This window comes from Mus pahari, chromosome 6, assembly GCF_900095145.1.
Source record: "Mus pahari chromosome 6, PAHARI_EIJ_v1.1, whole genome shotgun sequence".
In the NCBI taxonomy this organism is placed as follows: domain Eukaryota; kingdom Metazoa; phylum Chordata; class Mammalia; order Rodentia; family Muridae; genus Mus; species Mus pahari.
The window spans coordinates 7,801,907-7,817,460 of NC_034595.1; the positions used below are offsets into that span (position 1 = coordinate 7,801,907).

At 43.4% G+C, this 15,554-nt stretch overlaps 1 protein-coding gene and 1 pseudogene across 2 annotated transcripts in view; one reads left to right on the top strand and one right to left on the bottom strand.

Annotated features, from left to right (window-relative positions):
• Positions 1 to 525: 525 nt before the first annotated feature.
• Positions 526 to 4,616, bottom strand: LOC110323228 (annotated as a pseudogene).
• A 767-nt stretch (positions 4,617 to 5,383) lies between these two features.
• Fktn (fukutin) overlaps positions 5,384 to 15,554 on the top strand; it is a 51,119-nt gene continuing 40,948 nt past the window's right edge. The window contains exons 1-2 of one of the 2 annotated variants that reach the window (XM_021200553.2): positions 5,384 to 5,409; positions 11,102 to 11,304. In XM_021200553.2, coding sequence (XP_021056212.1) covers positions 11,200 to 11,304 — 105 coding nt within the window. In that variant the 5' untranslated portion in view covers positions 5,384 to 5,409; positions 11,102 to 11,199. The other variant, XM_029540131.1, reaches the window with a different exon arrangement.

Sequence of the window (15,554 nt, forward strand, 5' to 3'; positions counted from 1 at the left end):
CATTTGCTTCCCAGTATTGGGTGGTAATGAGGTGTAAACGGCCTTCCTGGTCCTCGCTTCCCTCTAACAGAAATTCACACAGAGACTCAGCAGTAAACCTCTCCTGCTGTTTATGTAAACTCAGCTCCAGGAAACAGAAAGCGAGAACAGACTCACGTCCTGTCCGAGGAGTTCCCAGCTCCAATAGTGTGCTGTAGTAACAGTATACCAGCTCTTCATCACTGACTAGTAAACTCCCAGCGAAGAGGAAGATAACAGTGTCCTCTCTGACGCCATTCGTGGTGAGCTTTTACATCTTTTCGTATCCGACGGTGTGCATATAAACCTTTTGCACAGATTTTAGTGTTAAGAACTGAAAATGCACCTCGTACATGTGTGTTAAGGAGAGCTCCAGAACTGACCCTCTCAGGAGCCACACCCCTGTCTGGTGCTTTCACTACTTCTTATTCCTCTAATTAGGCTAAGAAGGGGACCAATGAACACCACAGTCAGGGATTTACTAAATACTGGCGATTTCTACTAGCCACACTCAGCTCTGCAAGCCAACAGGTGAACCAGGAGTCTTTCTGAATTCATTGTCCATTAGGAGTCTGGGGAACATTTTCAATTAAAGCCTTCATTTTCCCTGTAGACTTCAATATATGTGGGCCAAACAGGGCTGGCTCTGAGGTGGCCTCTGACTCTGGCTTTGGAATTCCTCTTTCAGCTTCTCCTTGGATATTGTGTCAATGCTGATATGCAAACTTCTTTTTTTCAGATCCTCTGCTATGAGGGCAGCAGGGTCAGTCATATCCACTGGCCTAGATTTACATCTCTCTCTCTCTCTGACCTCTCAACTGACCGTAGCTTGACACTGTTCATGTCTTTACAGATCTTTGGCATATTTGGCGTGGCAGGCTTCTTTGGGTGGCCCTTAACCAAAGTCTTTCCAGCACTGAGTCTTTGCTCTCTTTGTTCTTTAATCAGATCAAGAGCAGGCGTACTTTGGTGGATGAAGGGGGGAAAGGGGAGGCGGGAGGGGGAAAAGGGAGTGGTGCTACAATAACAGACATGGAAGAATCTAAGCAACCTGCACTTGGACTCTGTTGCTCCTGTAGGGTCACAATCTCGGCCATCTGAGCTTTAAGGGCACCAAGCTCATTGTCAAGTGCAGAGATCTTTTGTAAGACTGCCTCATAGTTAGGGTCATCTCTGGAGAAGGCTTGTCTTGACAAGTTTGGTGAGGAACTGTGCCCACTTGTGTGTGTGTGTGTGTGGGGGGGTGCTTCTCGAAGCAAGGAGGGTCATCCTCATGAGGAGGCTTGGACCTGACCTCTGCCCTGAGTCTTGTTGAGTACTCTTCTTCGGTGGCTACCCATCCAACATCAGCAAAAGATGCCACCACATCCTCTCCAGGTGCGAGGGACTCCCTCACCCTCCCAGCTACTCTCCATCTAAGTTTTATGGTGAAGTTTCAGTTTTGCACTTCCATTGCATGGTTCTAGTTGCTTATTCCCACTTCACTCAAGGTTAGCACCAGAGGGATTGACAAATCTAGTGATAAAATATATGTTAAGGGAAGGCTATTCGTATTCTAAACAGAGCCAGCCAGTAGTAGTATGAACAGTATGATATAAGATTGTACATGCACCAGATTCTTGGGTTACAGATCCTGGCCTTGTCTCCACTGGACTGCTCTTCATAAAATCACAATTGGAAGGAAGCCAAGGATCATGTCTTCCACATTTCTTGACCTGAGTCAGGATAAGAATGGAAATTTAAGGGTAGGCGAATCTTGATTTTATATAGCTATTGGTACAGTGCTTGGTTAACCCGGCTCTACTTCCTGTTGACTCATCCTGAAACTCCATGATAGAAACCAAGCTCCCAGCTTCACCTAGTGCAATTCCCTAAGGGTGTCTGATGGCTGGTTCTAATGATCTACTTAGCCCAATGTAGAATCCCATGAAACAGGAGTCTCCGTGAGGGATTGCCTCAGGCTCATCTGTGGGTGTGTCAATGGGTGGGGGTAGGGAGACTATCCTGAGTGTGGACCGCCCCATTTCACCAGCTGGGTGGGTCCTGCACCAAAGAGAAGAGAGCTAACTGAACACCAGCATGCGTTCTTTGTCCTTACGCTCCTTCCTGCTTTTGGATGAGATGTAATCAGCTCTCTTAAGCTTTCGCTGCTGTGACTTCCTAGTATGATATGCTGTAATCCGAGACTGTGAGACAAAAATAAGCCTTGCCTTCCATTGCCCCTGTCAGAGTATTTTATAACAGCAACAGGAAATGAAACTAGAGGTTGGATTGCTCAGGCCAATACCCCAGCTGGTCATCTGTAAGTTTCCCTTGAGGGCCTGTGTAGGCATGTTTCCAAGATCTACCAGGAAAAAAAGATAGACACACACACACACACCATGGATGGCAGTATGTGGAGAATGGATGGTGCTTGCATAGTGTGAAAAAGGATGAAAGGAAAAAACACCCTGACTTGACCCCAAGACCAAGACAAGGGCCAAGAAACAGAATCCCACCAATCCCCGAGCTTCCCCAAGCTCAGGAATTGAAATCTTACTAATCCTCACTCTGCAAATCTCCACCCTGGAAAGATCTGCCCTGCCCCATATAAACCCTGCCTGCTTCTCCCAAGCAGAAACAGCCACCTTGCTGGGGTTCCCCTTGCAATAAATCTCTTGTGTGAGGTTTGTTGTGCAGTGTGACTTTGTGTTGTTCCTTGGCTCTGGATGGAGTAGAGCTATTTAACACTTTTGCTGGGGAAATTCCCCCCTGCTAAAGCAGAACTGTTAGACTTGCCTGGGGAAGCCTTTTCCTGCAGCCCCAGTAGAGCTGGAACACTTCTGTAGGGGAAGCCATTCCCTTCAAAGCTGCAACACTTACAGCTTGGATATGCCAACGGGAGTCCACATGCATGTATTCCAGGTCATGCAGTACTTACACCATAGCTCCCCTGTTTGAATTCCGATTTATGTTCCTTCAGAAAAAAACTATCAAGGATGGATATTAAAGAAACTTCAGTATTCATTTTATTTAGGTATATGTGTATGTCACATAAGTGTGGGTACCCTCAAAGGCCAGAGTTCCAGACTAGAGCTTGGGTCCTTTGGGAGAATACTGAGTGTTCTTCAGTGCTGAGCATTTCTCTGGTCCCTGAATATGGCATTTTGATGGTTAAGCTCTTGGTTGCTAAAATTTGTTAGTGCTGGTATTTTCTACTTTTGCCATAGGATACCACAGATGTTACCAGGCCAGAATGTGTAGATACACACACCTGGATGATTCTTGAAAGGTGAATGTTTACTTCTGACGGAGGCTATTTTTATTCCTCCTTGTAGCCTTCTCAACAGCTTTAAATTTGGTTCACTAGATTAAAAGACTTTTTATGAGCAGGGTGGTGGTGGCGCATGCCTTTAATCCCAGCACTTGGGAGGCAGAGACAGGCAGATTTCTGAGTTCGAGGCCAGCCTGGTCTACAAAGTGAGTTCCAGGACAGCCAGGGCNACTTTTCGATGAGCAAGTCCCCCCAAATTGTCCCTGAACCTGCTTGAGAAGAACTACTCTCTAGTTTCCGGTTACAGGACGGGCTACGATAGCAGAAAGCTAAGGGGATAAGCATTCCCTTTGGCTCATAGTTGGGGAGGTTAAAGCCTATCACGGGAAGGAGGACATGGCAGAGTATATGGCAGCAGGGGCAGGTGGCTGAGTACTCACATCAGGATGGACTGAACCAAGAAGCAGAGAGCAGACTAAAAGGGGAGCTGGGCTGTAATCTTTAATGTGTGATCTCTCTAACGGCCCACTTCCTCCAGGGTTTTAGAATCCTACCCCTCCCAAGGTTCTGAAACTGTCTGGAGACAAGGGATTCCAACCGAAGCGTCTGGGGAGCATTTCACACTCAACCCATCAACAAGGACCATGTCATCCACGTGCTTACATGGTTATTGTCCAACTTCCGCTGGTAGGCAGGGCTCTTACTTTGTAAGCTTATATTAAAAAGAATAAAATTACTTGCAAGTAGAGTTAAATTGCCTAATAATAATAATGATAATAATAATAAAAGTTGCTGACAAGTTATGTCTAGGATAACCAGAAGGACTGTCAGTTTTCTTTGAAGGGTTCCAAATTCCTTCCTCTAAATCCCAGTCCGCTTTACAGTAACAGAAACTTGATAATGTAGATGGCACATTATGACTGTGCTTATATAGGAAAACCAATGAGCTCTGTACTTAAACTTAGTTCAAATCAGAAAACTGGCTAGTCCTCTGCCTCCTTCAAGGTTTATACAGGATGAGATTTACTATGCACTTGAAATCTATTCACTTCTAAAACCCGGGAAGTTTTTTTTTCCTCCTTATAATTTCCAGACATTGTTGAGCATAAGCACTCCTCATTTCTTTTTAAATATCACCTCTTAATAGTTCAATAGGCATCAATTATAGTGTGCGTGTGTATGTGTGTTTTGTGTGTGTGTTTTGTGTGTGTGTGTGTGTGTGTGTGTGTGTGTGTGTATGTGTGTGTTTAAAGACAAGGCCTCATTCTAGATCCTCTCACCTTGGCTCCCCAAATGCTTGAATCGTAGTCACGTCAGACAATAGAAATTTTTGGTACAGCCACATTCCATCACAATTTTTAGGAAAAAAAAAAATCTGTTCTAAGGCAAGCACGGCAATGCACACTTGTTATGTCAGCACTTGAGATGTGGAAGATGTGTAGGATCAGTTGAAGGCCATACTGGCTGAGTAGAGTTTAAGGCCAGTCTGAGTCAAATGATATAGAACGGGGTGCGTAGGTAAATTATTTCAATTTTTTTTCTATACGCTGTTAGTAATTTTCGTAGAAAAAACTTAAAATTACAGTAGTTTCTTTAGTGCTTTTTAATTTTCAAAAATTCCTATCAAAATCCACATCCGCTCCTTGCCAATAACTCTTTAAATGACACTGCTAAAAGCAAAGGTGCCCGGTGCCAGGCCCAGAAGCGTCTATATTTCTTTCAAGCCCCAAACTGGAAGACCGCATCTTCTAGACCTGGATGTCAAGTAGTCACCTCAATTCCATGAGTTCGTACATCATACATAGTGGTCTTCCCCATTCTGTCCCCAATAGCAGAACGTGGAGGGGGCGAGGGAGGAAGAAAAAGAACGGTGATCCACTCTAGGTTTGCACTTTCTGCGCTCTGTCTGATGAGCCGCACACTACGGGGGACAGGTCCGTTTTTCCTAAACTCGAGGCAGCCTCAGGGCACTGCCGGAGGGACGGCTGATGGCAGATTTCTCAAGGGGAGACAAATCGGCCATAGGAACAGGGGCGCTCGGAGAACTTAGCCTCAGGGGCGCACGCCGCTGCGCGCTGCACGGCTTCTTTGCGACAGTTGCCGGAAAGCGAGACCTCCGCCGCAGCCCGAGAGTTTAGGTAAGACGAGGGCACCCGGGCCGGGTAGCGGAGCCTGGGCGTGGGCGGGTTCCCTCGGACACACGTCGCTGGTCGGCCCTGAGCAGCGGTCGTCCACCTTTGGGGTACCCGCCCTACGGCGGCGGGAGGAGTCCGCAGTCCGTGCACGAGCTTGCTGCCGCCGTCCCCGCCATCCCGGCGACAGATCGTTCCCCACACGCCCATGCTGTCCGCTGATCATCCTGACCCGGGCGATTTTGGAGGTTCATGGAGACGCTTGAAGAGGCCGGGCTGGGACAGTGACGCTTGAGCTGGGTGGCGAGAGCGGACGATGCGGGGAGAACGATCAGGTGTGAGGACCAATGCATGCCAGAGTTGCTCCGCAGGGGAGGAACTGATGCAGCCTGCTGCTGCTCTGAGTGCATCTACACCGTGGCTGGAGGCATGAACTCACAGGGAAAGGAAGGGGATGGCGGGGCAGCCACCCAGGGAGGGTTCCACCTGAGAAGGGCTTGGATGCTGCGCCAAGGCCAAGTTCTGTGTACAGCAGCCGGCTGCAACCGCTTCGAAGAGAGGAGGTTTTTGGCTTACCAGTCGTTTTCCTCTCTTCTTAGACACCTCAGTGGTCATTCTTAGCTCGTTTGAAGGAGTGCCCACTATGCTTAATAGTATGATGACGATGGTAATAATAATAATAATAATAGTAAGGTGGGAGCGGTTAGCGATGCTAGATAACTGCATGTAGGAACTTTCCTGTCTTCCGTTTACCTTATCAGTTGGGGAATATCGGGAATTTTTTTATATAAATGGGACCGGGTAGTTAAAAGCTTTAGATAAGAGTCCAGAGAACTGAATTCAGATTTCATCACGATCGCCAATTTCTTGGGTAACACAAGGCAAGCCTCTTTCTTGTATGTCTCAAGCTTTCTCCGCTATAAAGAATGATATTCCAGGCTTTCCTCTTTGAAAATTTCCAATAAATAAAAGTCGGCTTGTGAGCCAGCCATGGTAGCACACACCTGTAATACCAGCACTTTGGAGGCCAAGAAAAGCACTAGCAAACGGAGCTGCGTAATGATTGACAGACCAGCCTGGGGTAAATGCCCTCGACCAAGCAGTTAGTTACTTGCCTCTTGAGGGAAAGGCTTTACTCACTGTCTTAGTTAGGGCTAATGCTGCAGTGATGAAATACCATGACCAGAAGTGACTGCCAGCGAAGAAAGGGTTTGGTTTGCTTAGTTTCAGATAACAGTTCATCATCCAAAGCACTGAGGGCAGGAACCTCAAGGCAGGAGCTGATGCAGTGACCATGGAGGGGCTCTACTTACATGCTCCCATGGTTTGTTTGGCCTGCTTTCCTGTAGAACCCAGGACCACCAGCCCAGGGATGACACCACCCATAATGGGCTGGACCCTCCCACATCAATCACTAATTAAGAAAATTCTCTACAGGCTTGCCTACAGTCTAATCTTGTAGAGGCATCTTCTCAATTGGGGTTCCCTCTTCCCAGATTATTCTAGCATGTGATAAGTTGACATAAAATTAGCCAGCACACTCAGTTAAAAATAACATGAAATATAAATCAAGTAACTTGATTTGAGCTGGTTCAACTCAGTCACTAAAGTGCTTGTCGTTGTAAGCATGACTTCTGCCTTCTTCTAGAAGGCTTAAGCTTAAAAAGCTTAGCACGGTAGCCTGAAGGTATAATCTCAGAGCTGGGGAGTGCTAATATCTGAACTCAGGTCCTCATCTATCTCATGCTTGCTCTTAGTAACTGAGCCACCTCTCCAAACCCCTGCCCCGACTCCTGCATACCCAAAAGACAAGTCTCTCACTAGCTTAGAATTCTCTAAGCAGGCTGGGCTGGATGGCCAGAGATCCTTAGGCACTCACATAGAAAGCCAAGCATGGCTGTGTGTATGCCTGTCTCCCCAGCACTAGGGGGAACCAGCAGAAATGAGAGGATTGCTGGCCACCAGCCTGGCTCTAGTGTGATAGAGCAAATACTGGGCATCTTCTGGCCTGCACACTCCTGCCCTCACACACTCACACAAAGGTTGATGGTACCCAAAAGAATGACCCCAGAGGCAGTGTGACCCCCACAGACTTGCAGGTACTGCTTTGCACTCATCCCCTCCGTGCACAGTAACAACTGATTTAGCACATTCCATTCTAGCAGTGAGAACACATTGGCAAGATAAAGTTGCTGCTGCTGCTGGTGGGTTTGTTTTGTTTTGTTTTGAAACAGGGTCTCATTGTGTGGTCGCGTCTGGCCTGGTAGAGGAGGCTGGCCTCTAACTCAGAGGTGCACCTGTCTCTGGCTCCCAAGTGCTGGAATTATAGGCTTACACCACCATGCCTGGTTGAAAGTAGACTTTATTCTATTTTATTTGTCTTACAGACTTATGTTCAATAGGAAAGACATTAGATAAAAAGAGAAGCGTCTATGTTCTTCACCTGAAAGTCAACCTTGCCTAGCTCACTTTGTGCGACCCCTCTTCCCTAGGTCCTTTATTTCCTCAGAGAACTTTCCTCCCAGCGCATTCAGAAAGGAGTCACCGTGTGCTTATGATTGTTCTGGATAATCACACAGAGAGAGTACATGATTTTACTTTGTCACCTTCCACGTGACAATGTGGCAAGGCAGAGGTTTTGTAAAGGATTAAGAAGGGAATGAACATTATGTAGGTAAAGGTCTGTCAACATCATCATTATCATCAATCCTGGGACTGAATCTAGGGCCTTGGTATGCAAGCACTCTACTGCTGAGCGGCATCCCCAGCTCCGTGTTTGGTGGGTATAGTCTCTCTAAGCTTCTCTGCAGCACAGGCTGCTTTTGAACTTGCCATCACCCTGCCTACCTTCCAGAGTAGGTGGTATTATCTACAGGTCTGTGCCATGAGGGCCTACTAGACTTTGTTTTTTCCATATGATATATTTTGGTTATATTCTTTACCCACCCCAAATTCTTCCCTGATAACCACTCAACTTTGGGTTCTTTCTCTCATGAAAATCAAAGCAGAACAAAAATATATGGGGTCTATTTTGTGTTGGCCAGCTATTAATGAACATGCAGCCTATCCTCTGTCACTCCATTTAAGAAAAACTGTTTCCCCACCCCACCCCCAAGAAGTTATGGGTTACAAATGCCTTCTTGGCTCAGGGTGGGACTTCATGCCCACGTCCCCTTTGCGCTGGGGTTTTGTCTGGCTTGAACCTGTGCCAGCCTTGTTCATGCTGTTACAGTCTCTGTGAGTTCAGATGCACATCAGTCCTGCTGTGTCTGGAAGGTGCTATTTCCTCTGGCTCTTAGCGGCCTCTGTCTCCTCTTCTGCATACATCCCTGAGCCTTGGGGGGGGGGGAGGGCTTTGATGGGCTTTCCTGTTAGGGGTGAGTGTCCCAGAGTCTCCCAGTCTCTGCACGTTGTCTAGTTTGGAGTATTTATGTTTGTGGTCAGGACATGTAGGGAAGATGTGAGAGTAGTCCCAGCTGTTTGGCAGCATGAACTAGCAAGAAGGAAAGCAAACATTGTATACACAATGCTCTATCCATACAGCAGCAAAATGGAAAGATTGTCAGGCACTCTCTGCTACCTGTTTCTGATATCATGAAGGAGTTATGTTTCAACGTTTCACATATAACGTGTTCTCTCTCTTTCTCACATACGTACACACATGTATAAACTGTTCTGTCAGAAAAAAAACCTTCCATCTAGTCTAAAACATGTTTCCTCCTATCCTAGTATTCTTATGAATAACTGATCTGGGAGAGCTCAGGTCATTTACAGATAAGTGACTAAAATAAAATGAACATTAAAAATGCTACAGCGGGAAGAAAATAAATGAGAAAATGGCTGTGCAGGTCAAAGGGGACAACTAATGGAAGATGGGGAAGTCCGTGGTTAAGGGAGTGTACTGCTCTTCCCAGGGGTCTGAGTTTGCCTCCTAGAACCCATGTCAGGCGACTCACAGCTACCACCTGTAACTCCAGTTCCAGGGGAGTTCCAGTTCCTGTGTCCTTCACGGGACCTGCACACATGTGAGCACACCCACGCATGTACTTAGAGCTAAAAGTCATCTTTTGAGAGTCTTTAAAATGGCAGTGTTATGCTGTATTTCAGTGATAACATGCTGACCAGTCCTGGATAGAGCAAGACCTGGGCTTCAATTAGCAGCATTGCAAAAAATCAGGCAACATCCATTGGCTCAAGTGCTAGGAGTTGGTTATAAGACAGCAGTCTGGCAGGGTTCAGGAAGAAAGGACACACAAGGAGAAGTAACTGACTATGAAATGGAAAGTTGACCTTGAAGCTTCAGCAAGGTGACATGATAACAAGCTTTGGAAGTTGAACGAACTGAAAGGGCAGTGAAGGAGTTATATTTTAGTTCTGGAAATAGAGAATCCAGTGTCCTAATGAAGTTATGTTTTTGATGTCCTAATGAACATCAAAAAGCTTTCTATAATTGTTATAAGTTCCAAGAACACTCAAAGACTGAAGAAAATGAATATACAGTAACCACCATCATTATATAGTTTAGATAAACAAGATTTGAATTTTACAGGTAGGAAATACGTTTGCATACATTGTGCATCCCGTTAAAACAGATGAGATTCCCTTTATGGGCTGTGGTACTGAATGTTACCAAGAGAACATTTAGCATTACAGGGCAGTGATATAAATAGCCTGCAACCTATCAGGGGACGTGCAGTCTGACCGCCCAGCCAAACTTTGCTGACATTGTGTTTTATCACTACCAACACTAACAGACAGCAAATGGTACCTGCACAGTCTGTTCTTGATGAGCTGCAGAGATGAGTGGGCACAGGGTATGGCAATAGAGTCACTGTGGAACAAGAGCCAAATAGCATAATTATGGGACAGAATAAAATAACCAAGTAGAGATAAATAGGAAAAAGAAAGAAATTAGGAAAGAAAGAAGCATCGTTTGTCAGTTTCTCACTATAACCAGGGAACAAAAGAAAACTTAGATGTTAAGTAAAAGATGTATTAATATTAAAGAAATAAAGCTAAATACTAGGGCATCCTTAAATTTACCTAACTAGAATAATTTATTGGAGGGGGGTAGGAAGTATATACATATTAAATTTCTTATTCTAAAAAGGTAATCAGAGGTACCCAGGGTGAAAGGTCAAAATGTTTACCAAAGTTCCCTTTACCCGTGCAAATACCAAGGTCATAGATGAACATCCTATACCACACACACACACACACACACACACCTCAAAACAAACAGCCAGATACTATGCTCCTTGACTAAAAGCTGTCTCAGCGTGGTCAGAAGTAGCATCGCCGTTGAACTTGTCAGACATACACCCTGAGGTCCAGAGGTCCCAGGACATCTCTGTTGAGTCAGACACATGGAGAAGCCTCCCCTCCACACTCCTTCTTCGCCATAGTGCTCTCGTGAACCGCAGATAGCCTTTCCTGTCTTTTATTTTGTCTTTTCTACATTTGCTTTTGATATTTGATTGTTTAAGACAGAATCTTTTTATGGAGCTCAAGCTAGTCTTAACCTCATTATTTAGCCAAGGCTGGCTTTGTTCTTGCTATCCCCCTGCCTCGGGATACCAAATGCTGGCAATAAACATGTACTGCCATACTTGGGTAAATATAAATAACTGTATGTGTGTTGTCAATAATTATTGGAGTTAATTTTTTTTGTTGCCAAATTGGTCTTTTTTCTTTGCAGAAGTATCTCTGGTCACAGGAAACAAGATTCTGTTTCATGAAGAAGATGAAAACAACTGGGTTACTGTTAAAAACCACCCAAGAGAACACCATAGACCAATGAGTAGAATCAATAAGAACGTGGTCTTGGCCCTTTTAACACTGACGAGTTCTGCATTTCTGCTGTTTCAGCTGTACTACTACAAGCACTATTTGTCAGCAAGGGTAATCGTCTTTTCTTTTTAGACATAATTGTGGCTATGTGTTTTCTTAACATATTTAAATTTCAGAATAGAAAATTAATAATGTTTATTTTTTAAAGAAACATTTCTCAGTGGGGTTCTCATCTTTTTAGAATGTGACAGGCAGTTTATTTTTTTTTTTTTTTAAAGATTTATTTATTTATTATATGTAAGTACACTGTAGCTGTCTTCAGACATTCCTGAAGAGGGCATCAGATCTTGTTATGGATGGTTATGAGCCACCATGTGGTTGCTGGGATTTGAACTCCAGACCTTTGGAAGAGCAGTCGGGTACTCTTACCCACTGAGCCATCTCACCAGCCCCAACAGGCAGTTTAAAATTCAGTTAACTGTTTTTGTAATTATACAATTAAATCAAAAGTAATGTTTCAATAGTATTTAACCGATTCACATTCCCTGTTGAATAAAAATTGTTATTCCTAAATAATATCAGTTAAATTAAATCACTGATAAGTAATTTTGATAACATATCAAAATTATTTTATCTGCTAGTGTATATTTTGATTCAGAATGTACTTGAATTGTAGTGTAACTTACCCTTGTTGCTGTTTGAGGGAATGAAGTTGAGATACTGGGCTGGAGGCAGTAGGTTGGAGTCGTAGCAGTGAATGCCTGTAGCTCCAGGTCGGGATGAGTACCCAGCATTCCAGGGGGTCAAGAGAGATCACCCCTAGTCAGTTATGGACTAGGGAAGGGAGCTGTTTGCTGTCTTAGAATAAAGAAGGCTTATTTCTGCTTATGTTTGGAGTGAGTATTACTCTAGATGTCCTCTTGGCCCTCGCCGTTTATTTAGATGTTTAGATTTTCTGTGGTCTACAAATAAAATCATCCAATTATCTAATAATTAAAGATAAGGAGCAAATACACTGTATTTCATAGAGGAATAGGCTTGACAGAGGTTCAGGTTTTTAAAATGCAAACTTTGGATGTTCTGTGTGGGAGCACAGCTTCTCATATACCTTTGGCCCAAGAACAGTTCTCCTTTTGAGGGGAACGTTGTCATTTTTGACGGACTGAGTGCCCAGCTTCAAGAAGGGCAAACATGGAGCAGTGAGGGAGGAAGGGGACACTTGCCTCTCAATTGACATGCGACAGCCAAGTCAGTCCTGGCAGTTAGCGCGGTAACAGAGAGCACAGAGTGATCTCCTCACATCCCGAAACACAAACTCCAGTGGGTAGTAGCATCGTGAGTGCTGAGTAGCCTGCCCAGGGGGAGATGAAATTCCAAACTTAAAGTATCATTTCCGTGCAGTGCATGTCTTCCGTGCAGTACTTTCACGTCATTATAAGCTCAAAATGTTGTGAGTCTGCCCACTGTAAGCTGGGATCGGTCAGTCCATCTAGAGCCAGCTTACAGTTCACACCAAGAAGACATATTTCTAGGGACGTTTCAACCATTCATTGGTTTATATTTTTTTCTTACAACACCCAACAGGTTAGTGTGGTTTTAATTCAGTGTGTTTATTTAATTTGTATTTACTGATCACTTGTTAATGCACAGGGTATATAGCAAATTATTAGAGTCCTTGAGAGCCTATATTTTTACTGTTTTATCAGTGAGTGAACTGGAGTCTAGATAGAATGTTTCTCGCCCATGATTCAGGACCTAAAACTGTTACCTTTACTCATAGAGCTATTCTGATGTGTAAGGAAAACTATATTTAACAAAATACGTTCACATTGACAGACAGGAAATAAACTGGCTCTCAGAATGCTATAGGAAAATTGAAAATATTAAGCTTGATGGCTGAGTAGAGATAGAGCAGTATGTGAAGCAAAGCGTGCACTGTGCTTTCCTGTCAGACGAGGCCCAGCCGCCTGCAGCAGTCACTGTCGTATCCCAGTGGCTGTCACACGGTGCTCGTCTGGGCTAGCTTCCCACTATGCTGAGTAATTTGTTTTCAGTTAGAGGCAGAGGTTTGAAAGAAGAATGGCAGCAGTTATTCACAGTGAACAATTTTGTATGCCGTCATTAAGAGTGGGAATTAATTCTACAGCCATGTAGCACATGTGCAGCAAAGGTTCAGAATACTTTTAAGTTCGTTGCTTACTAAAATTTGCAAAGATTTTCACTCGGTCTTTAACTTTTGACTCGCTTTATTTTTCTCTGAAGGAAATTGTATAGGTTATTCCTGGAATGGAAGTATATTAGACATACACTAGACTACAATCTAGTGTAATATAGCAAATTTGGGTAAATATTACCCCCTTTTATTTTCACACCCCTCCAGTTTTTCATTACTCAGAAAAAAAAGTGAATTTCTTTTATTACAGTTTTTTACACATTTTTTTTATTCTTTTGTATATTCTCAGGATGTAGATTATTGGTTTACTAAGACAGGTAGCTTTCTTCTCCTTGCTGATAACACTTAGGAGTCCAGTCCATGGAGAACTGGAGAGAAGTGTTTCTGTATGAACGAACAGCACTGAGATGCAGAAGAAGGCAGCTACCCAGACAGATGGGGATTCGCCACAGTTAGGGTCTTCCGGCTTTATCTGTGCAGGTTTATAAACAATTGGGGAAAAAAGTCAAGTATTGAAGACCTTAAAGTTTTTAACAAATTAGTAACCATGTGACTCTAAGTGAGAATGTTTAAACAGTCATACAAATTAAGAATTTGGATTTTGGGTTCCTGTAAGAATTTGATTATTAGATACTGTGCATCAGAAATGACAAGACTTTTTTTTTTTTTTTTAAGTCTTAGCATCTTGTTTCTGAAATGCCTTTTCTTTAATTACTTTATAGTTGGGTCATTGGAGTTCAGTAGTCACCAATTATTCTTCTACCAGTTCTTTCTAGGGTCTGGATCTGCCCATCTACTTATTGGTGAAATATCTGTAGGTTTGTTTTCTTAACACCTTGACTTGTTTTGTGGAAACTATTTAAGCCGAGCACAGTAGTAGACTAACTCCCTAAACTCACAATTTGAGGTGCTTTGGAACATATAAGGAAATAGAGGAATAATTTAGCATTTACTTCTTCAGTGGGTTGGCCCAAGGTTGGTTGTATTTTAATATTAATATTGGACCTTTAAGATTGGTCGGCCTAGAGATGAAAGAGTCTGCATGTAAAACGTTGAGTGACCTTGTCTTTAAGTTATACTTGATTGGTAAATAAAGATGCCAACATCCAATAGCTGGGCAGAAGAGACATGGGTGGGGTTTAGGTCTTGGGGGCTTGGGGTTGGAGAGGAATCATGAGGAGAGAAGAAGAGTACAAGAGGAGGAAGGAGAAGCCACCATGGATTAGGAGTCAAGAGAATGTACCCCTGAGGACTGGCCAATTGGAGTTAAGAGCAGCCCAGATGAAACATAGTAAGTGATAACTTAGGGTAACAATAGGAAAGTAGATTCTAATCACCTAGAGGCTAGACAGCTGCCAAGCTATTGTGCTATTTAAGGCTTATTGAAAATATAAAGGTTGTGTGTGTCTTTTATTTGGGAACTTAAATAGTTAAGGTGGGTAGAAACCTGGAGCTGGAATTTAAATAAATTTCTACAACAAGACTCCATTCTGAATATTTTATTAGTTAAGAATTCTTCTGTTTCCTAGTGTTTAGACTTTGTAATTATTATGTACTGTTAGTCATATTTCTAAAATTCAAATTTTAGAATTTTTGATCAAATTCTCTGCATAGCATACGTATAGAATTAACCTAAAGTATATAGCATAGTATGCAGGATCTTCTCTGTTTGCCTCTCCAGACGTCTCCTCAGCATGCTCTATGCCTTGGGAGGCTGGCCTCTATGGACTAGCTGGGCTCCCTTGCCTTTTGGTTTCCAGTTGGGGTCAACCAATGGGAAGCATCAGCTGGAGCCGGGAGCCTAGGAAGAAGGGGGTGGGTGATTTACTTTGTTGGCTCTCTGTTTGTATGATCATTGGTTGGCAGTGGCTGCATTTTTCTTATTCATTTACAGTTGTAGCCACTGGGTATCAGTAACTGTTCTTCCCCATAGATAGAACAACTATTAAGATAATGAAATTTTCATTCTAGGACCCTTTACTTTATAGGCTCATGGGTATATTTTTAAAAATACATAGTTTTTAGAACATCTGCAAAATGTACCCTTGCTTTCCTTTTCTTACAAGAGACCATTAAAATTGCATGATATTTAAGCCTTATAAGACTAGATATCCACAGTGTTCTTAGCTTTGACTCTTCACGTTAAGTTTTTTAAAAAAAAAAAAAAAAAAAAGAACTGAAGAGTAAC